General features: G+C 36.3%; 1 protein-coding gene across 2 annotated transcripts in view; it reads right to left on the reverse strand.

Moving 5' to 3' along the window:
• Positions 1 to 1,628: 1,628 nt before the first annotated feature.
• Positions 1,629 to 22,326, reverse strand: part of VWC2 (von Willebrand factor C domain containing 2) — a 150,014-nt gene continuing 129,316 nt past the window's right edge. The window contains exons 3-4 of one of the 2 annotated variants that reach the window (XR_003118652.1): positions 11,151 to 11,545; positions 1,629 to 2,471 (exon numbers count right to left, since the gene is read on the reverse strand). Coding sequence is in view for 1 of the 2 variants with exons in the window: in XM_025380230.1 (XP_025236015.1) it covers positions 11,394 to 11,545 (152 nt within the window). In the remaining variant the exon portion in view is untranslated. Of the gene's footprint in view, positions 2,472 to 11,032; positions 11,546 to 22,326 lie in introns of those variants that run through there. The other variant, XM_025380230.1, reaches the window with a different exon arrangement.

Consider the following 22,326-nt stretch of genomic DNA (forward strand, 5'->3'; position numbering starts at 1 on the left):
ACAGCAAAACAGTAGACATGGTGAGGGAATAGTTAATGCGTTGTCTGTAAAAGTGATAAAAGCATCAATAAGTATTAGGTCTTAATAAGTCACAGCTGTATACTATATAGGGCACTAATTATGTGTATGGAATTCTAAGTAGGCAGTTCTTTTCATTCAGCATATTAAAGATGTTTAACTGCCTTCAGAATTGTGCAAAGATAAGAATATTAAACATGCATCAAACATTCACAATTGTCATAATTCTTTTTTACATGGAATCTGTCTGTTTCCTCTGGCTGCCTTTATGATTGTCATTTTTACTTCCTTTCACTGTAGTGCTGCTACTTGGGAATTCTTTGTTTTATTGTCTGTCATCAACTTTAGAAGGCCATCAGCTATTTTCTAACTATTGTTTTTCTGTTCCATTCTATCCTTTTTCATCTTTTGAAACTTCAACTTAATATGTGCTATATTCTTTACCTCTTATGCATTTTCTATTTGTACTTCTTTTCATTTGATCTGTCTTCAGATTCACTCTTTTCTCTTAAGTTGTTTCTAATCTGTTAAATCCAGTCAACGAAGTCTTTAATTTCAGTTATTACATTTTGCAGTTCAAAAAATCTGTTTTTGGTTCTTTTCAATTTTGCTGGGTCAGTTTAGGTTTCTAGTCCTCTGCTGAAATTTCCGATTTTGTCCTATAGCCTTTGAATATAGATTTATTTTATATCTAGGTCTGATTATTCCATCATTAGGAGACTGTGATTCTGAACCTGTTGTTGTTTCTGCTCCATTGTATTTGTGTAGCCCCAGATCAGCTGTGCACCTTGAATGCAGCCCCGTGGGGCCACAAACACATATGGGGAGGTCACCCGCCTTTGTATACCCAGACTCTAAAGTTTGCTCCATTTTTTCCATGAAATGTCAAAAAGTGCTATTCAGCTTCTGAGCATGCTATTCCAATAGGAAATCTACTCAGGGAAAAATGCTCAGAATGCCAGATTAAACTCTAATTTGGACTTTTCCAGCTGTTGGTCTGGTAGGTTTTCCTAAGTATTTAGTTCTCCACTGGCTTCAGGAAGAACTCTTTATTCTGCCCAGCTTTTCCATTTGCCCTTGGCAGGATGATTGTTCTAAATTGCCTAATCTTCCAGTTCTGGAATGGGAAGTTCTTAGCCTTAAGAAAAAATAATTTTTGGTTTTTATTTATTTTTTAAGAAGCCTTTCTCCAAGCCAGTGCAGAGGAGCCTCTAGAGTGTTTCCATTTAAAAACAAAAAAATCTGAAACTAAGGTATTTACTTACTGTTAGTCCATATTTCTCGATTTGTGGTTTCATAATCATTACATTTGCTTTTAGAAATGACAAAGTAGAAATGTATTATCACAGTCAATTCCTTGGGATATTGTATTATATATGCTACTTCAGTGTACAGCAGTGTCCATCTTTCATTTAAATAAGAGAAATAAAAGTTATATATTTGAGTGAGCCTCAGGGATTATATTTTAAATAACTCAAAATATTTAAAGTATTTTAAATATTTTTAATGACGTACATACATTTTATTTATCTTGCTTAATTTACTTTCAAAAGCTAAAATATTTCAAAGGATTATCTTAAATGTGACTCTACCTGGAAGTGCAAAACCCAGTTTAATAAATACTTTATTTTATAAATCAGGTCGATACACATACCCATCCAACAACACATACAAATTAGGCCTAATTATTTAAATTCAGCTCCACATAAAATTAAGGTATTACAAAACATTTTTCTGGCAAATATATATATAAATGGGATAAAAACTAAGATATAAATTATATGTTAAATTTAAACATGATGATAAAATATTTTTCAAATGAGCACTAAATTAAATTATTCATTTATTAGAATCTTCAAAATGTTTTAATTTCAGTAGTCTCATATTCCAATGTATTATGTTATAAACACTTTAAATAGATCTTGTGCTTTATAAATATTTATTCTAGGCTACGTGTTTTACAAATATTCACTCATTTAATCCTCTTAGTGGTTGATACCACTCTCCCCATGTTACTGATGAGCAATCTGAGTTGCAGAGAGGTAGGTAACGTGTACCTGATAAATAACCGGTAAGTGGTAGAACTGGGATTAGAATCAGACCTCCAAAGGCCAAAGTCTTTACTGCCAAGTTACATTAAAGCAAATAAATTGCAAACGTTTATTGAGAATACTTATGATAGAAATGTTAAAAGGATGCTCTGGCCTTTGTTTCTAGAGACTATGTTTCTATAGCTATGGAGTAAGGCCCAGGCCAGGGATGGGAACAACTCACCTATGCCTTTTAACTCCTATCATCTCTGCTGGAAACCAGACCCATCCTCCAGCCAGCATGTTCTCACCCTGGTTTCCTGAAAGCATCATGGGCATTCCCTTTTGATCAGTTTGCTCTCCTCTTTTCCCCTCACTTGAGTTCCCTTTGGTATCTTCAACACTAAGCACAGTGTTCTCCATCTGTCAGATATGCAGGAAAAGTGGTGACTGATGATTTATTAATGGTTACAGTTGTTACGTAAAATTGATGTTCTTTAATAAAATTTGTGCAGGATATGAACACTTACTGGAAAACTTTCACCAAATAATGTATAAAAACATTTCATTGTTCTCAGTCTATAGAAACTGTCTGAAATTCATAAATGTAATAAGCACAACATTTTAGTACATTTTCCCTATAACAGTCTATTAGAAATGAAGACTAAAAGCTATAATTTTACATTCATCGGGTACCTTGTAAAGAATCACTCAGACTTGGTAAATGATGTTATTTAAAATGACTTTTTTTTTTTTAAATTTTCAAATACTGAGTTTATGGAATAAGTATTTAAAATTATTTTAAACATCAATTCAAATTATAAATAGTAAATAACACAATTAAATACATATGTGTATTATTCATGCTATATTTATAGCTATGTGCAAATAGTTGTGAACTTTACGTAGCCGTACTGACATAGACAAACGAGAATAGCAAACTTGGCCAAGCAGTCTCTCTCTGTTCCCCTACATCCTTCACTGCTTAGGTCCAACTTTCTGTGGACTTAAGTCTGACTTAAAAGGAATTTCTGGCCAACAGTGCAGTGCTTCTTTTGTCTTTTGTTTGTTTTGTTTTGTTTTAACCAGACTCTAGCTTATATTTATATCCACCTTTCCTATCCCAGCGAATTGACAGAGTAACTGTTTTACCATTTGTATAGATGCATGCATGTATAGAAAGATGAGCTTCCAGCTGGAAAATTTACATCATTCTGAGGAATAAATTTAAAGGAAAATTATCTCATCCAAATACCACTTTTATTATTTTCCTTTTTTCCTTAAGAAAAGGATTCATCGTGTAGTAAAATGTTTGAGTTTTTAAGTCATACTTCTTAATATTTTAAATGTTTCAGACAAACCTCTGTTTTGCTCTATATTACTCTGAATTTCAGCATTTCCATTTTGCTTCCATATCCAAATTAATGTCTCCTTTTACTTTCCCTCGGGGTTATTATATAACATGATTTGTCCTCTGAAGTGTAGGTATGCTGTTTATTGTACCAAAAAACCACCATTATGTTTATTTTAAAGACATTTACTTTCTTGGCTTCAATAGAGGGCACAATTTTGAATCTCACTTCAGTGTTATTTGTAACATAAATATTTTTAAGTATTAATTGGCCATAATTAATCTACAACCTACAAAAACATATATAGAACATAATGATTTTTGTATCAAGCTCCTTTATTGCACTGATGCCTATCTTAAAATGAAAATCTTTTTCTTGAGAGAAAACAGGGCGGGTGGGAGCAGTTGACAGACCTGGCCGCTGGTGGCTGAGCCTCCTGGGGATGGGTGGGACTACCTCTGTCCACCCACGACCTTCACCGTTGCTGTTATTGTTTGGAGTGGGGATAACCTTTGTTTTTGTTTTAAGAAATAGCATACACTTTGAAACTACAGATTTAACATTATGTAACATGGGTAGATTACTTTTATAATTAATCTACATTAAATTGAGGTTTGTGAGGATTTTTTATTTAATCCTCACAATAAACCAGGGTATACTGCAGAGTATAAGTAGCCCAAGCAGGCACTTAGGTTTTTATGTCATTGGACCATACAATAGTAACTTCATAATTTTATCACTAGCTACTGTGTATCAGAAAATGGCAAAACTCTGCTTAAAAGTATAAATCGTAATACTGATGTAAGTTAATGACTTTAATGCAAAAGTTCAAAATGGCATGTGATGCCATCGCTTTTTTTTTTTTTATTAGTTTAAGAATATCTGCTGGTATAGTTGACTCAGAGCTTCATGGGTCCAAAGACCATTTATGACTATCACTCAGGCCTAAATTGCATTTGACACATAGAATGCAATGAATAAATCAATTCAGTAAGACTCACAGCCACTTCCCAGGGAAGAATATTTGGAAGCAGGTAGAGCTATCCATTCCAGTCCTGACTATGCCCCATGTAGGATAACTTTGGAACCCAACAGATTTGGCCTCAGTACCATCACTGATTTTTTTTTTTTTTTTTTTTTTTTTGAGACAGAGTCTCGCTCTGTCACCCAGGCTGGAGAGCAGTTGAAGCGATCTCGGCTCATGCAACCACCTCCTGGGTTTAAGGGATTCTCCTGCCTCAGCCTCCCAATGTGCCACCATGCCCAGCTATTTTTTTTTTTTTTTTGTATTTTTAGTAGAGATGGGGTTTCACATGTTGGTCAGGCTGGCCTCAAACTCCTGATCCATCTGCCTCAGCCTCCCAAAGTGCTGGGATTACAGGTGTGAGCCACTGCGCCCAGCTCATCACCGAAATTTGGGTAAGTGACCCACCATATGTTGACTTCCTCATCAATACAGCAGAGTTGATAAAAAGAATAAATCAGATAAAAGAATTTGAAATTTGAAATTGTAGTGTTTGCCATATAATCATCACCTAATAAATGGCAGTTTACTTCTCTTGGCTCCAGAAAAACTGGGTCACAATATTTGGTTATATTTTGTAAATTTCAATGTGAGAATCATACCCGAACAACCTGATGCTTCAATACTATTTTTAAAAAGAGATCTAGATTTAGGAATCAACATATAGCATAAGCATTTAGACTAGGGAGGTCACAACATTTTTGTGAGGAGCTACTATTTACTTTGACAAGTATCAAGATTGATATTCTAGAATTACGGGTCAGTGTTGCTATTCATTATCTTATTTATGGGGAGTGGGGTAAAAGACCATTTTGGAAATTTCTGTCTAATTTCTAGAGGTCCCTGACCTAAAGAAAAATGGTAAGACTTCAAATCATGGGCTCTGGTATAAAGCAGATTTGGATTCTTAACTCAGCCTCTCATTCACCAGACTGAATCTTAAGGCAGTTTTAAAATTTCCCTGAGCCTATATTTACTTTTCTGCAACAAAGGGGATAGTATTACCCACAATTTGGGAGAATTGTGAGGTTAAATGTGATAATAAGTGAAGGAAACCTAGCATAACTTTTGGCTGATGATATACATTCACTGATTGCTTAAGAATGGCTTTTTAAAACTAAAACTCCTTGGTAATATAAAGAACATTAATAGTTTCATAGGTTTATAGTACTTATGGGATACTTCTCACTTTTTTCCATTATAAGAATTATATGCTTAGGAAAAGAATAAACCCTGAATTCTAATAGAAATAAAAATAGAATTGTATTTATTTGACAAGGTAAATATAAAAATAAAGGAAATGGAAAAATGAAATCTTTCCATAAAATGTGTTTGGAAACAGTTATTTTTAAAACATAGATTAAAGAAATTCAAATAAGAGAAAATATTAATCATTAAGTAAAATAACGATCATTAAATATTAATCATATAAATGCACTTTAATGTATGCGTTGGTCTTAATGTAATTAGATACTAAATAAAATTGAGAAATATTTCTACTTATTGAAAATTGAATTAAAAACTAAAGTCACAATATTTGCAATTGTGTTTAGTCATTAGGCTGTATTCATAATATACTAAATTGACTTTGATTGCTTTTGATAATTCTGTGCCTGTATAATAGGTCAGCCAGGGGCTTTATGTACTTTTCTACCTTTGAAGGAAAGAGTTAAACAGTATGCACGTCTTAAATCATAAACTGCTCATGGGCCAAGCACTGAGAGCACATTTTCATGTCAGTTTCCTAATTCTATTGAAACTGGCTGAATACTTTTCAGGGTGATTGTCAGTGTCACTTAATATTCAGTGGGATTTATTCATTTAAAAATTAGGCATTGGAGTTAGTTTCTAAATTTTTATGTTAAGGCTAGAACAGCAGGTGCTTTGCAAAATTTAAAGTGAAATTTGACACTAGTAAAATTTCGACAATCATCATTTTTAAATAGTTATCATTCAGGTTATGGAAGCTACTATATTTCTGTACAAATGACTCAGCTCATTATTTTATCAGTTCACTAGATACCTACTGAGGTGTTTAATTACGTTATGTAGAAAGATTAAAACACGCAGAAATACTCAATACCACAAATGAAAGTCTAAGAAAATTGTTTTCCAAAAATTAGAAATAAGAAAGTAAATAAGTATCAAAACTGTAAACTTGACCTCCTTTTTCATAAAGGGCCAGTGTCTCTTCAATACAATAAACTTTCTTCAGCATCAAAAATTTCGCACTAAAAGCAATTTTTTTTCTGACTTGCACCAGAAATAGCCAATAGCTGTTAGAGTTCATCCTAAAACTACCATGGGGTATTTGGTGTGTCTCTGGGTTCTGTGACTTAGATATTTGATACTTGCAAATTGACAGAGAAATCAAAAGACAACTGGGTTGGCAAACAGTAATGGGAGCTTTTAGTTGCTCTTTAATATATACATTGTCCTTAAACAAGAATAGCAAATAACTCTGAACTAATAGATTGAATACAATTCAACAAGCCTTTAACATATAGATAATTGGGTGATGTTTTGGGGATTGAATGTCTCACAGCCCAAACTAAAGGGATTTGTAAATAATAGAAGCAGGCATAAAATTAACTATTATGCAAACTATGGTATGATTTATAAATGATATATTAAAATAAGAAACCAAATTAGTACTATATTACTGGGACATAGAGTGACAATTCTTCCGATAAGAACTACAGAAGTCTTCTTACCAGCAATGGCACTTGAATTGGACATTGAAAATGGCTAATATCTCAACGTGCTGCAAAGGACACTCAGGGCAGGATCTGAGATAGTAGAGACCATGTTTAGAGTGGTACCCAGGGCCCAGAAGTCTCACCAGCCACAGGGGCCTGGGTCATGGTGTAGTCCATGATCTAATTGTGAAGACACCAGTCTTCCATGTTGAGGAGTTTGGATGTTATTTTGTGTGTGATTGTGATCCTCAAAATAAAGAATTCAGTTGAAAACTAGATCTACATTTAGAAAACTAAAATAATAGACTGAAGTGGTTGGTGTAGAGTGAGGATATGATATAAGTAGGCTATTTAAACTGTGCTATGGAGCAATGAGAACCTGATCTTTGGAAGTTGCAGCTGGATTGTGAAAAATATGTGCTGTAAAAATGCACTTATTCCTGAATAAGTAAATTGTTCTCTCTTAATCTAATTCTTCAGAAGAGTTACTGACTGTATCAACCATCAGATGCTAATAGTGAGGGAAAAAATATAGTAGGTAAGTAGGTTCAGTAAGAAAGTTACAAATTATGTTGGCCAAAGAAGCGTGTATGTTTTTACCAATGGTGCTTATTTGTACATCTGATACTCTTCTTTTCTTATTACATTATGTTGGGGAAAAATATGATATTAAAAAGAATAATGAAAAGTAGGATTGATCTCTTGCCCATTGAAACAAATTTAGCAAATTGTTAATATTTTTAAAATCATAGTTTATGTCCATAATTTTGTTTTCTACATGTTTAAATAGTCCACATTTAAAATAATGGATTTAGTTTCCAACAATGCTTGTTTGAAATAGTAAGTTTCAGATAATGTATACATTTAAAAACCCATTTCACTGCTTAAAATAAAAACAAAAATTAAACATCTAAATTTTCTGATTTTTTAGGACTTTTAACCTTATATAAATGCAACATTTATGTTGGAGAAGTAGGGAGGAGAGTTTATTAAACATATTATTGATGTTACAAACTTAAAACTTTATGAGAACTCTTCTCAGCATGTTTTACTGCACAAAGCAGACGATGAAATTCTAAGTATCAAAAGATTAGAAGTATTATAATCAAACCTAAATTAGTTTCAAGGCTTACAGACCCCTTGATGTCAAGGATACTGTGCCTTTCCATCTGCACTAGCAGCAACATTGTAGCAGGACTTGCCCAGACTGGAGTGCATCTAATACTTGTTGCATGCAGGGATGAAATACAAGTTTTTGAAATGACTTTTCTCAAGACTTCTGGGAAATGTCAATAAAAAGTATTGTTAATCCACCCAACAAGTAAATATCATATCACTGAAAGAATGAATTTAACTTGAAAACCTCTAAGACACCAGATAATTTCCAGAATCACTCTATTGCTTACATAAGTAGCTTTATACTTTCAGATCTAAATATAGGTTGAAAATTTGAAATAAATTCATTAATACATTTGTAAGCATGGTTTAGTTTATTAAGTTGAACAAATCATTTAACAATTATTAGGTACTTATAGAGCAGGCCTATTTGAATTTTAATGATTATGGCTTTTCCAGAACTTCTATACTTGAATTCTGAGGCCGCCTTTCTGTGCTATCTCCAAACACTATTATTTTGAAATTGAGTGACTTATACTTTCCTTTTTTATTGGGCAGTTATTGAAGTTATGATGTTTACTGAATAGAACAGTTTGTTGTTGATCATCTCAGCAAAGAGTTCTCTGACAACAGAGGGGAGGAAAATAGAATGTCAATCTGAGATAGCTATATATTTGTGAAAGTCTAACTGCAAGAAGAAGTTGATCTTGGACAAAATTGCAAATAATGCCATTGTTATTCATGAGTATGTGCAGTGTCATAAATTCAAGTTCTTCCGTGGGTTGATTTATGTATTATTTCTATGAGGAGAGAGGAATGAGGGGGTTGAAATCAGAGATGGGGAGGGGAGTTACTTTGGTGTAATAACAACCACTGAGTTTTAGTGCTTAGGAGAGTGTGCCTGTGACCCTGCAGGTCAAACTAAGTTTAGAGCAAGTGAGTCAGTTAATTTCCCAAGATGATATTGGGTTCATTCTCTATATGCAACAAAATACTAGGTTTTCTGAAATTCTCACAGCATTGAAAACACCGCTGCAATTATTTCAGAGCTCATCATCCGTTCTGGCAGGAATTATTATTAAGGGAAACAGGAAGACTTTGAGCTGCATGGATTGAGTCTCTAATTGCATCATGCCTGATGGAGAGAGAAGAGGTTACTAATGGCCCACCTACCCATGGGGGCTAGGGCCATTTATTAGCAAAGCGACAACTATAAATAACTGTGTCTCAAACAATCCATCCTTGAATAAAGGAGGGATGGCCAATGTCTACCACTCTTGAATACAAAGGTTAAATTTTGGAAAGCTGATTACACCTGAGAGCAATTAGCTAATAATTCCCCTGAGTATTTTCATGAAATCTATGTACTGGTAGTCCCTTTGGCTCAAGGTGTTCTTTATGAACAAGATAAAAATGACTATATGTAATGTTTTGATGACTCAGTCCGTGGCATCTTTATATTTACTAAAGTCCACAATAGTTTAATTTTTCAACTATGATAGGTGTATCCATTTTTCTTGAATATTATTCAATCTTTAATGATTGAATTATTTTTTATATAATGATTTTTTCATGTTCTCCATCTTCTCATTAGGAAGGCTTTCTAATCTCCACTTGCTGGTCTCTAGTTTGGCTTCTAACACAATACATTATAACTTCATATACTTCTTATGCCAGAGACCAAAAGTCCAAGAAGGCAAGAAATCAAGCCTTATTCCCTTGTTGTCATCACAAATGCTTTGTACCTAATAGGTTCTTAATGCAAAATTTTAGAATAAACAAAAATATAAAAAATATCTTTAGAGGCTTCAAACAATGATTATATATATTTTAATCCTTTAAAGACATAAATAGTGATTATAGTTTTGCTTTTTTTATCCTACACCTATTAAGACTCCAATTACCTCTTTCATCAACACACTACATGCTGATATGATTGATAAAGGTAGAACTATTTTCTATTATGCATTGATTAGACTAGCGGGACTTTGCAGTGGCTTTTCATGTTCTCTGTTCAAATGAAGAGAAAAGAAGTTGGTTTGGAATTATAGCTATAGGAAAGTTGTGGAGTACACTTGGTCTTCAGCTTTGTTTTAACAGAATAACTGCTTTCTCACTCTGCTAGTAAAGGGTGGCTGATTCAAGGTTATCAGTCAAGATTTTACTGTGTAGTTTATGGAGAATAGATGACTCAGTGTGATGATGAATATGATTCCACTGAATTGAGAGCTGAGATATCTGTAGCACATTTAGATTTCAGGTATATGAACTTGCTTAGGAGTTTGATTTTCCTTAACTCTCCTAGGAGAATTGAAGGACTCAGTCCTCCCCTATTTTGTTGTCTGCTTCAGCTTGATGGAACAGTAATGCAAATTTTCCAGCCTACTTTATTCCTCAGTTTAGGGAATGAATTAAAGTTATGCTTAGAAGAGAAAAATAATGTAAATAAGAACGAAATATATGTATGTGCTTACCTATGGTCTACAATACAGGAGGTTAAAGAACTGAGAAAGTGTGAGTTAGTGATCTTTATACCTGCATTTCACAAGTGATTGAGAATGAAGCAGATAAAAGCAGTATATTATTATAAGAAGGAAATATATTTATGTGAAGTAGACATCAACATTAGAGATATGTCTGTAATTAAATAGAATTTAAACAGGGTTTCAGTGGAAATTGGTCCTAATATCTTATGATCCATTCATGGGTGACTCTGCCCTGTGAAAATGTGCAGGGGGAACATTCCCGGATGATGGAATCAGAACTGAAAAAGATATGCAGGTACACAGTGAGGACGGTTGACAACACAGCATTTTTAATCTGCATCTATAGAAAACACTTATATAAGCTCTCTAATGGAGGGATTATAGAAATACATTTAATATATAATAGTGTACTTTTGTGTACTTACTGTGAAAATAGCACATTTATTTAGAGAGGGATTTTATGCCCAGAGTTCTTGTTGATGTTTTGAAATATATCCATTTCCTTCTGTTGTAGTAACTGTTATCAAGAAAAGGAAAAGTACCAACAATTTTCCATTATTCCTCATCATAAGTCTTCTCCTTTGACTGATATTTCCCAGAGTCATCTAGAATGTTCACATCAGTAAAATGTTCTAGAAAAAGTCAAGAGTTTGTGTTCTGGGGAGCGTCTACATTTGCCTGCATTCATGTCTTGTGCACATGGCCTGCCGCTCGATTCTCCATGTGCCTTCCTCGTAAGTACAGTGGCATATGGTGCACTCGTCAGTCTTCACTTCTCTGCCAGCAGGGATCACCGCGGTTTCTGCAAAGCAGTTTGGACCTGAAATGCAGAAAAAATGTTTTATGCTATATGTGTGCATAAATATATAATGTACATAGTTAGGTATTAAGCATTACAGCATGTGTGTGTGTGTGTGTGTGTGTATATATATATGTATATATTTGTTTGTGAGACAGAGTCTTGCTCTGTCACCCATGCTGGAGTGCAATGGCACGATCTCGGCTTACTGCAACTTCCGCCTCCCAGATTCAGGCAATTCTCCTGCCTCAGCCATTCAAGTAGCTAGGATTACAGGGGCATGCCACCATACCCAGCTAATTTTTGTATTTTTTGTAGAAATGGGGTTTAACAATGTTGGCCAGGCTGATCTTGAACTCCTGACTTCAGGTGATCCACCCACCTCGGCTTCCCAAAGTTCTGGGATTACAGGCGTGAGCCACTGCACCCGGCCAATGGCACATATTTTATTCAGTTTCTTTTATGAAGGACAGTGGCAAAGTTATAGTTTCAGTAATGTGAAGTACTCTACTTTTGTTCTGAAATGAAACCAATGTCATTTAATTTTTTTTTTTTTTTTTATTTTTTTTTTTGAGATAGAGTCTTGCTCTGTCACCAAGCTGGAGTGCAGTGGCGTGATCTCGGCTCACTGCAACCTCCGCCTCCCGGGTTCAAGCGATTCTCCTGCCGCAGCCTCCAGAGTAGCTGGGACTACAGGAGCATGCCACCATGCCCAGCTATTTTTCGTATTTTTAGTAGAGATTGGGTTTCACCATGTTGGCCAGGATGATCTCCATCTCTTGACCTCGTGATCTGCCCGCCTTGGCCTCCCAAAGTGCTGGGATTACAGGTGTGAGCCACTGTGCCCAGCCCATTTAAAATGTTTGTAAGAGACAACACTGTGACTTTCATTAACTATTCCATTTGGGGGCTAAAATCTGCAACCATTTGATTTAATTAATTCTAAATAATCACAGAAAAAGCATAACTAAGACCTTCAAAGAACCAGTCTTCTTCAGGACACTTTCGGCAGAGATAATCCTAAAACAAGCAAACTGCTTGAAGTGACATAAATTCAGTGTACTTTCCAGGCCTCCCAGGGCAGCTTTTCAAACTTTCCCATACATTGCAATGGCCTGGAGGGCTGTTGAAAACACTGTTTGCAGAGTTTGTGACTCACTAGGTTTGGGTTGGGGCCTGAGAATTTGCTTTGATAAGTTCTCAGGTGATGTGGATGCGGCTTGTTTGGGGATACGCTTTGAGAAGCACGATCTCAGTGTGCTGCAGGAGTGTATCTTTCACAATCTTCCATGAGAATCGAGGATCTCTGTAATTCTCAATCAATTCTATATCAGCCATAATATATCAGCCAACAAATGTGTCACATCTGCACTTTATGTTAAGATCAAGGACATGGAGAGATGGCTATCAGAAAGAGTTCCAATGTTAGTTAAAACACATTATTTTTTAAAGATTGATGGCTTTCTATTATGGTTTATACCTACAGACCTCATTCAACTATGAGCAACTGCTCTACTTCTACACCTCCCTCCAAAATTCAAATACTAGTAATTACTGCATCCTGGCCCTCAACTTCTGTCTTCAACAGTTTGCAAAATTCTCATTCTCCTCCCTTCTTTGCTTCTAATATGTTTGATAATGTGCTCACAACTAAAATGTGTTCAATTATAATGTGTGAAGTCATCAAAGAGATGAAAAAGGTCCATCTGCAAAATTTTAAAAAATGAATTAATCCAGCAAACTCCAGAATAACAGCTGGCCTTTGAATAATTCTAAGCACAATAGCTCATGTTCTGTGGTGGTGGCTTTCGAGTTCGCCCAGGAGGTGGAGGGCCTGCGCCTCTGGATGCCCAGCTCTGCACATGGTTCCCTGCTCGCATGTGCCCCCTTCTCCCTCCTTGAACTCTGTTTTCTTTTTTGTTTGTTTTGTGTTTGAGACAGGGTCTTGCTCTGTCACCCAGGCCGGAGTGCAGTGGCATGATCACGGCTCACTGTAGCTGCTTCAACCTCCTGGGCCCAAGGGACCCTCCCACCTTAGCCTCCTGAGTAGCTCCGATCAGAGGAGCACACCACCACACCTGACTAACTTTAAAAAAAAAATTTTTTTTTTTGGAGATATGAGGTCTTTCTATGTTGCCCAGGCTGGTCTCAAACTCCTGGGCTCAAGAGATCCTCCCGCCTTGGCCTCCCATAGTGCTGGGATTACAGGAATGAGTTGCCACACCCAGGCCTGAACTTTCTTTTCTTCTTGTCCCCTGCTCAGACACTGTCCTAAGATTCTGCCCTTGAACTCTTCTCTTTCAGAGAACCCAACAATCATTCATCTGCCAATGACTCCCAAATTATAGTTCCAATTGTACTTTCTTGCTTGAGCGCCAGTCCCGTGTTTCCAGGGGGCCAGTATGTGCATTACCTGAAAACACCAGATTTATGATGTCTGAGCCCAGTGTCACATATCCATTAGTTTTGGTGAATTGTAAGACTTTAAATTCAAGACCCCTCCCCACCCAGTGGCCCCAAAAGGATATTATAGTCCTCTCTGCACTCCACCACACCCCACACAACTGGCCTCCACACTTTGCTGCCTTCCTTGCTCTGCAATGCATTTTCCTTAGTCCATAAGGCCAACAGTGCCACAGTGACCATTCGGATGGTGCCTAGGTTGTAAAAATTTCCCTAATTAGTCACATTTGGCTCGAGCTCTCTTTGGCATGCCTTCTTTTCTGTATCGTCTTTTTTTGCAGAGGTAAATTTGAAAATACAATCTGCTTTTATTTCACCCTAATATCTGTCAGTGTGCTTTGCACAGAGAAGCCACACCATAATTGCCCAGAAGGCCTGTATTCTTAGATACAGATACTGACAGGTCTCATCTCCAGACAAATCTGGATTAAAAATCTGGTACTTAATAGTTATGTGATCTGGGACTGATTAAATTAATTATCGTGTGCCTTAATGGGAATAATAAGACCTCACAGGGCCTCATGAGGGCTAAACTGGATAATTATATTTCACCTATCCTGTTGTTCTACAAATGCTAGCAAAAGTCTTTACCTGAATTAGTCTTTCTATGTCAGGGCAATAGTCACTTGTAATGAGCTTTTATCATTCTAAAGTTAACTCTTCATTTTGCATTTTACTGTAGAATATAAAATCTTTATTTTTCAGTCTTTTGCAACACACTGAAGTCTTTATTCTTTTTGATGTTTAAATTGTCCAAAATTTGGCTAATGGGAGATCTGGACATCAAGCTAACTCTCATGTCTTTTTTGACACACTCCTTTAATCATTAAAAGCCTCTTTCATTTCTAAACTAAGAAGATATCTTCAGCTCATCTTGCCCATATCTGTAATTAACCTTCTCTCTTCCTTTTGGTGGAGAATATATTTAGAACAAAGACCTGGTTATCACATGTAGTATACTGGGGTGGCACTTCTAGGCCTTCCTGGGGGGCACAGATAGGAACACATAAAAACACATATGCATACATTTTTAAAAATTATAAATTCATATTAATTATAATTCAAAAATTTTCCTCTTAGATTTGTGTCTGTATAGCTTTTCTCATACAATGAAACACTTTAAATTTAATGTATTTACTTATTTTGCTCATCCTATTGTATTTAGATTTTAATTATATATCTCATTTTACACTAAGTCTTGTAAATCAAAAATAAAATTCTAAGTCCCTCACCAATTGAATGGACCCCTCCTTGTGGACAAGGGCATTCCAAAGTTAGCCTGAAAACCTATCTCAGATCATGATGAGGTTTAGGCATTGGACATGCCTCATTACAACCTCCTCCTTTTGGAATTCAGGCACAGCTGACCAGCTTTACCATTAAAATAGAGATCTTAAAACTGACAAAACAGACTTTTTGTAGCAATAAGACACCAAATTCCAGCTTGACTCTAGTAGTGGCATCACATGACAGACAGTGGTCCCTGAAAGAAATAGATGTATTTTATTCCAAAATATATTTCTTTGACATATTTTGAAATGGCCCTGAGAGACTGTCTTTTGTGGGGAAAATCTGCATTCCGTAGAGAATCCCCTTCCCTTTCCAGGTCTTTTCCCTCATCCAGGAAAGAATTAATGAAGAGTCTGGCACCTTTATAGGTCTGCTAAGAGCACTGAAGCCTGCTACTGGAGGCTTCACCTGCATGACAAAACTATGATCTCCACAACCACTTATCTTAACCCAGACATTCCTTTCTATTGATTCCAGGTCTTTATATAATAGTTCTTTCAAGCAATTGTCAATCAGAACATCTTTGAATACACGTATGACTAGGAAGTGGCCCCCATCTCCACCCTTAGTTTTGAGTAGTCCCGCCTTTCAGGACCAAACCAATATATACATTACATGTATTGATTGATGTCTTATGTCTCCCTAAAATGTATAAAGCCAAGCTGTGTCCCAATCACCTTGGGCACACATTCTTAGATTCTCCTGGGACTGTGTCATGGACCATGGTCACTCATATTTGGCTCCGAATAAATCTCTTTAAATATTTTACAGAGTTTGACTCTTTTTGTTGACAGACTCTTGTTTATTAAAATCCTTAATATATTCTATTTTTATCCTACTATTATGTAATTTAAAAATTACAATGCAAATGTCATTCCTAGTAATATATATTTTGCACTTCTTATAGTCAACATATTTTGCTCAAAAGTCACTTATCTCTTCTCTGTGTGGTTGTATTATCACGGGCAAACAGAATTAGGTCATCTGTTCCCATTTATCCTCTCCACTTCCTCTGTTACCTCCCACCTCCAGCCATTATGTCCATCATTTTCAGTGATTTCTAATTTATCCTTTTAGTGTAACTTTTTTAAAGAATAAGCAAATTGGCCGGGCGCGGTGGCTCAAGCCTGTAATCCCAGCACTTTGGGAGGCCGAGATGAGCGGATCACGAGGTCAGGAGATCGAGACCATCCTGGCTAACACGGTGAAACACCGTCTCTACTAAAAAATACAAAAAACTAGCCGGGCGAGGTGGCGGGCGCCCGTAGTCCCAGCTACTTGGGAGGCTGAGGCAGGAGAATGGCGTAAACCCGAGAGGCGGAGCTTGCAGTGAGCTGAGATCCGGCCACTGCACTCCAGCCTGGGTGACAGAGCGAGATTCCGTCTCAAAAGAAAAAAAAAAGAATAAGCAAATTATTTCCTCATTTTTCTTTCACAAAAGGTAACATACTTCTTAATGCTATGTACTTTGCTTTTTTTCACCTAAAAGCATGTCCCAGCTTATTACTCCACATCCATACACAGACTCAGTACTTGTTCTTTATGACTCCATTGTGTGCGTTCACCGTTGTTTATTCAACATGGACTCTATTGATGGGTCAATTGAAACTGGTCCTCCTGCATTTAGGAAACATATAAATGCTTAGCACTTTTTTTTAATCATATGCTTCAGGCAAGAAAGAGATATAAAAATTATTGGAATTTATTACTAAAGCCTATATTCATATGGAAAAACGAAAAGCCAACGAAAACCTCAAGTGTTAAAATGACTTAAAACACACAATCCTAGAGGCAGAAAGCAACAATTTACAAGCTGTTTCACATAAGAAAGTTGGTTTTATACACTTTCAAATATAGTTATCTAGAGATTTATCTCTTTATCGTTGCTAAATGACTAATGAGAAGAAACATTGATTCTGGTTTCCCTTGCTTCAGTCACAACGTCCAAACTAAACTTGGGGTGAAGGCGACACAAGCATCTGGACTTCAGATGTTTGTCCCCCATGGCTGTGATTAAAAAAAAATTCTTCTTGATAAGAATTTTATCATAGTATGATTTATTAAATTTTTTTGACAGTTAATATTTACTATATTCTTTAGCTCTTTGTTCTTTTTTGAATTTTTTGTCCTTATTATTATTTTAACTAGTTACCCTGTTACTGGAAAGGGGTCCTGATCCACACCCCAAGTGAGGGTTTTTGGATCTCATGCAAGAAGGAATTTAGGGTGAGTCCATAGAGTAAAGTGAAAGCAAGTTTATTAAGAAAGTGAAGGAATAAAGTGACAGGCCTCTAAGACAAAGCTAAGCCATCATATCCCCCGTGATGTGCACATACACATCCATATGGCAAGTTCCTGCCTTAACTGATGACATTCCACCACAAAAGAAGTGAAAATGGCCTGTTCCTGCCCTAACTGATGACATTACCTCGTGAAATTCCTTTTTCTGGCTCAAAAGCTCCCCCACTGAGCACCTTGTGACCCCCACCCCTGCCAGCCAGAGAACAACCCCCTTTGACTGTAATTTTCCTTTACCTACCCAAATCCTATAAAACAGCCCCACCCCTATCTCCCTTTGCTGACTGTCTTTTCGGACTCAGCCCACCTGCACCCAGGTGAAATAAACAGCCTTGTTGCTCACACAAAGCCTGTTTGGTGGTCTCTTCACACAGATGCCAGTGACATAAAGAATGGCTACTCCACTTAGACAAAGCAGCCCCAAGGGCTGCTGGCTGCCCATTTTTATGGTTATTTCTTGATTATATGCTAAACAAGGGGTCAATTATTTATGAGTTTTCTGGGAAAGGGGTGGGCAATTCCCAGAACAGAGGGTAGCTCCCCGTTTTAGACCATATAAGGTAACTTCCTGATGTTGACATGGCATTTGTAAACTGTCATGGTGCTGGTGGGAGTGTAGCAGTGAGGATGACTAGCGGTCACTCTCATGGCCATCTTGGTTTTGGTGGGTTTTAGCTGGCTTCTTTACTGCAGCCTGCTTTATCAGCAAGGTCTTTATGACCTGTTTCTTGCGCCGACCTGTTTCTTGTGCCAACGTCCCATCTCATCGTGACTTAGAATGCCTTAACCATCTGGGAATGCAGCCCAGTAGGTCTCAGCCTCATTTTACCCAGCCCCTATTCAAGATGGAGTGGCTCTGGTTCAAACACCTCTGACATCTCCATTAGACAGTAATTCTCTCATTGTAGAGTTTTCTATTGTATTGTAGTTTACAAAAACACAAAGTACAATGCACACAAACAAAACCCTTTTTTAAATGACAGAAATTAAGGTTTACCTCAAATTAAAATATATTATCAATGAAATTCTAAGAGGGAATGTAAACTTGAGGACATGCTATGTTTCGAATGTAAAAAATGAATATTTACCAAAATTTGCTTCCTTTTTGTTTATTTAGTCCCTGATGACTTTGAAGAACTATTGTCCTGGTTGTTTGACAGCGTGAGTAAAAGCAGTGGCACTGCTGTAGCAGTGGCTGCTGTGGTGGAGATGGCTGAGTGATGAATGGTCCCTTTCCATAGCTATCATTTACTCTCATGATAAGTACTATCTTTTACACCCCTTTTTCTAATACATCATAGAACTGCCCATGTTGAATACGCTGCTTCTGTCTTAACACAGTACAATTGAGGTGATGGAAGGTCAATTTGTGTTTCAAATAAGCTGTGTAAATGTGGACCCTTAAAAATTCCTAAAATAAGCTTTCTTCATCTAAAGTGATTTTTAGCTTAAGGAGGGGATTATTCAGATAACAATTAGAATTAATATATGCCAGCCTGGCACGATGGCTCACGCCTGTAATCCCAGCACTTTGAGAGGCTGAGGTGGGTGGATCACGAGGTCAGAAGTTCAAGACCAGCTTGGCCAAGATGGTGAAATCCCATCTCTACTAAAAATACAAAAATTAGCCAAGTGCAGTGGCAGGTGCCTATAATCCAAGCTACTTGGGAGGCTGAGGCAGGCGAATCGCTTGATCCCAGGGAGCGGAGGTTGCAGTGAGCTGAGATTGTGCCACTGCACTCCAACCTGGGTGACAGAGTGAGACTCCATCTCAAAAAAAAAAAAAAAAAAAAATTAATGTATGCTATGTTGCTATTTTTTCCTGCTTCAAATATTTAGTTATGATGTAAAGTTACTGCTCTTGTAGTAGGTAAATTCTTTTTGAATCAAAACCACATAAAAGTGGTAAGTTATGAAAATTTAACCAAAATGTAAATTTGGATTTTTAAAACAGATTTTAATTCCTGAAATTTTTAAAGCCTTTGTCCTATAAGCAGCATTCCTAATAATCAAATTGTGAGATTCTTTCAACCAAGTCCCTCTGAACATGTGTACCTACATGCATGTGCATTTATTTTCTTTATAAAAACATACTACTTTTTAAAAATTTGTTTTATTTTGAAATCAAACCTGGAAGTTGCGAAGGGAGTAGGAGGTCCTATGCACCCTTCACTCAGTTTTCCCAAAGTTACAGCTTACATGATTATAGAATGATATAGCAGTGAAGAATAAATCACTTAGGCAGATAGGGTATGGGAGTCCTCGGTAAAGCTTTTCTTTTTAATGCAAAGCAGCCTCAAATCATTTTCTAAGGAAGAGCAGCCTGAAAAGTCGCACTGCAGACGTAGACAAACAAGCTGGGAGCTTATAAGAGAGAATACCAGCAGGAACTATGGACTAGACATGTTCAAGATGGCGGCACCATCTTCCCTACTCTGCCAGCCACGTGTATAGTAAGGAGCAGACAAGATGGCAACCGCCAAGGGGAGAGTTCATTTACAAAATAAGATTGGGGGGGCAACCAGCCTTCCCCCATGCTATGTAAACGTCACATCTGATCGAACCAATCTGTGAGACCTACATAAATGAGACACTGCCTCCTTAAGGTGGAGTATAAAATCCAGCGCATCTGCCACCAGCCAGTCTTTCCTTTCAGAAGTCCCTTCTCTCTCACTAGAGAGAGAGCTGTTCTCCTTTTACTTTCTTCTGCCTATTAAACCTCCGCTCCTAAACTCCTTGTGTGTCCCTGTCCTAAATTTTCCTGGAGCGAGACCACAAACCCCGGGTATGTACCCCAGACAATGGTAGCCGCTTCAATAATAGGTGCAAAAAATCTATGTTATTTGATTGTATATACAACTTTGTGTAATCACCACCTAATCAAGACACAGAATTGTTCCATCACCACAAAGACCTCCTTCTGCCACCCTATATAGTCACACTGCATCTTCTCTTGCCCCACCATCTTTAACCCCTCAGGGCTGATAATATTCTCCATATCTACTCTTTTATTATTAAAAGAATACTATATAAGTGGAATCATATAGTATCAAAAGTGGGCTTTGGGATTGGCTTTTAAAACTCAGCATAAAGCCTTTGAGATCTATCCAAGTTGTGGTGAGTATCAATAGTTCATTCCTTTTAACAGGTAAGTTGAATTCCGTGGTATGGATGTACCACAGTTTAATAATTTAACAGCTGAGTGGCATTTTTTTTTCCAGTTTTGAGCTGTTATAAATAACGTTGAATATTTTCTGTGAACATAGTCTTTCTCCTAATTGAAAGCATAGGAGAAATACACATAACTACCAGAATTGCCAGATTGTGTGGTAACTGTGTATTTAGTTTTATAAGAAACTACCAAACTGTTTTCCAGAATGTCTATAAAATTTACAGTCCAACCACTAATCCAGTTTACTCACATCTTTACCAGCATTTGATCTTGTCACAAGTTTTTGTTTTAGCCATTATATTGATGTATAGTGATATCTCAAGTTTTAATTTGTATTTCCCTAGTGGCAAGTGATGATCATCTTTTCATGTGTTTGCCATTTTATATCCTCATCTGTGAAAGGACTCTTCATGTATTTTGCCTATTTTCTAATTGAATTGTTTGGTGTTTTCATTGTTGAATGTTGTGTTCCTTATATGTTCCAGGTACTGTTCCTTTATCAGATATGTGGTTTACAAATATTTTATCTGAGCTTGTAGCTTTCTATCATCTTAAAGGGGTCTTTGATGAAATAAAACTTTTATATTTCAAAGGAAAAATTTTGTATTTCAATGAGGTCAAATGCATCAATTTTCTATCTTATGGATCATGCTTTTGATGTCCTAACAACTCATCAAGAAGCTGTACGTCCTAAACTTTTTCTCTTGTTATTTTATAAGAATGTTATACTTTCATGGTTTACATTTAAATCTATGATCCATTCTGAGATAATTTTTCATAGGGTGTTAAGTTTAGGTTTGAGATTCTTTTTTTTTTTTGTCTATGGATATCCAATTGTTACAGTGTCATTTGTTAAAACAAACAAACAAACAAACAAACAAAAACTATCCTTTCATTGAGTTACTTTTGCACCTTTGTCAAAAATAAATTTGCTATACTGTTGCGGGTCTGTTTCTGTGTTCCCCCGTTCCACTGATCTATGTGTCTGTTGTCTTCACAATACATTTTAAATGGGGTGGAATGATTCTTCCCTCTTTATTCTATTCGAAAATTGTTTGTATATTTAGGACAACAGTTTTTTCATATGTGTTTTGCAAATGTTTTCTTCCAGTCTGTGGTTTGCCTTTCATTCTTTTGACAACATCTTTCAGAGAGCAAACATTTTTAATTTTAATGGAGGCCAGCCCATCAATTCTTTCTTTATTATTTGTGTTACTGATGTTGTATCTAAAAATTCATCACCAAACCCAAAGCTATCTAAACTTTCTCCCGTGTTATCTTCTATGAGTTTTATGGTTCTGTGATTTATATGTAGGTATATAATCTATTTTGAGTTAATTTTTATGAAGGGTGTAAAGTCTATGTCTAGATTTACTTTTTCACATGTGGATGCTCAGTTGTTCCAGGAACATTCATTGAAAAAACTATCATTGCTCCATTGTATTATGTTTACTCTGTTAGCAAACAGTGTTCATGATATTTATCTAAGTCTATTTCTGGGCTTTCTATTCTGTTCCATTGATCAATGTGTCTATTCTTTGGCCAGTACAATACTGTCTTGATTACTGTTGCTTTATAT

Source organism: Theropithecus gelada, chromosome 3 (assembly GCF_003255815.1).
Source record: "Theropithecus gelada isolate Dixy chromosome 3, Tgel_1.0, whole genome shotgun sequence".
NCBI classification, from domain to species: Eukaryota; Metazoa; Chordata; class Mammalia; order Primates; family Cercopithecidae; genus Theropithecus; species Theropithecus gelada.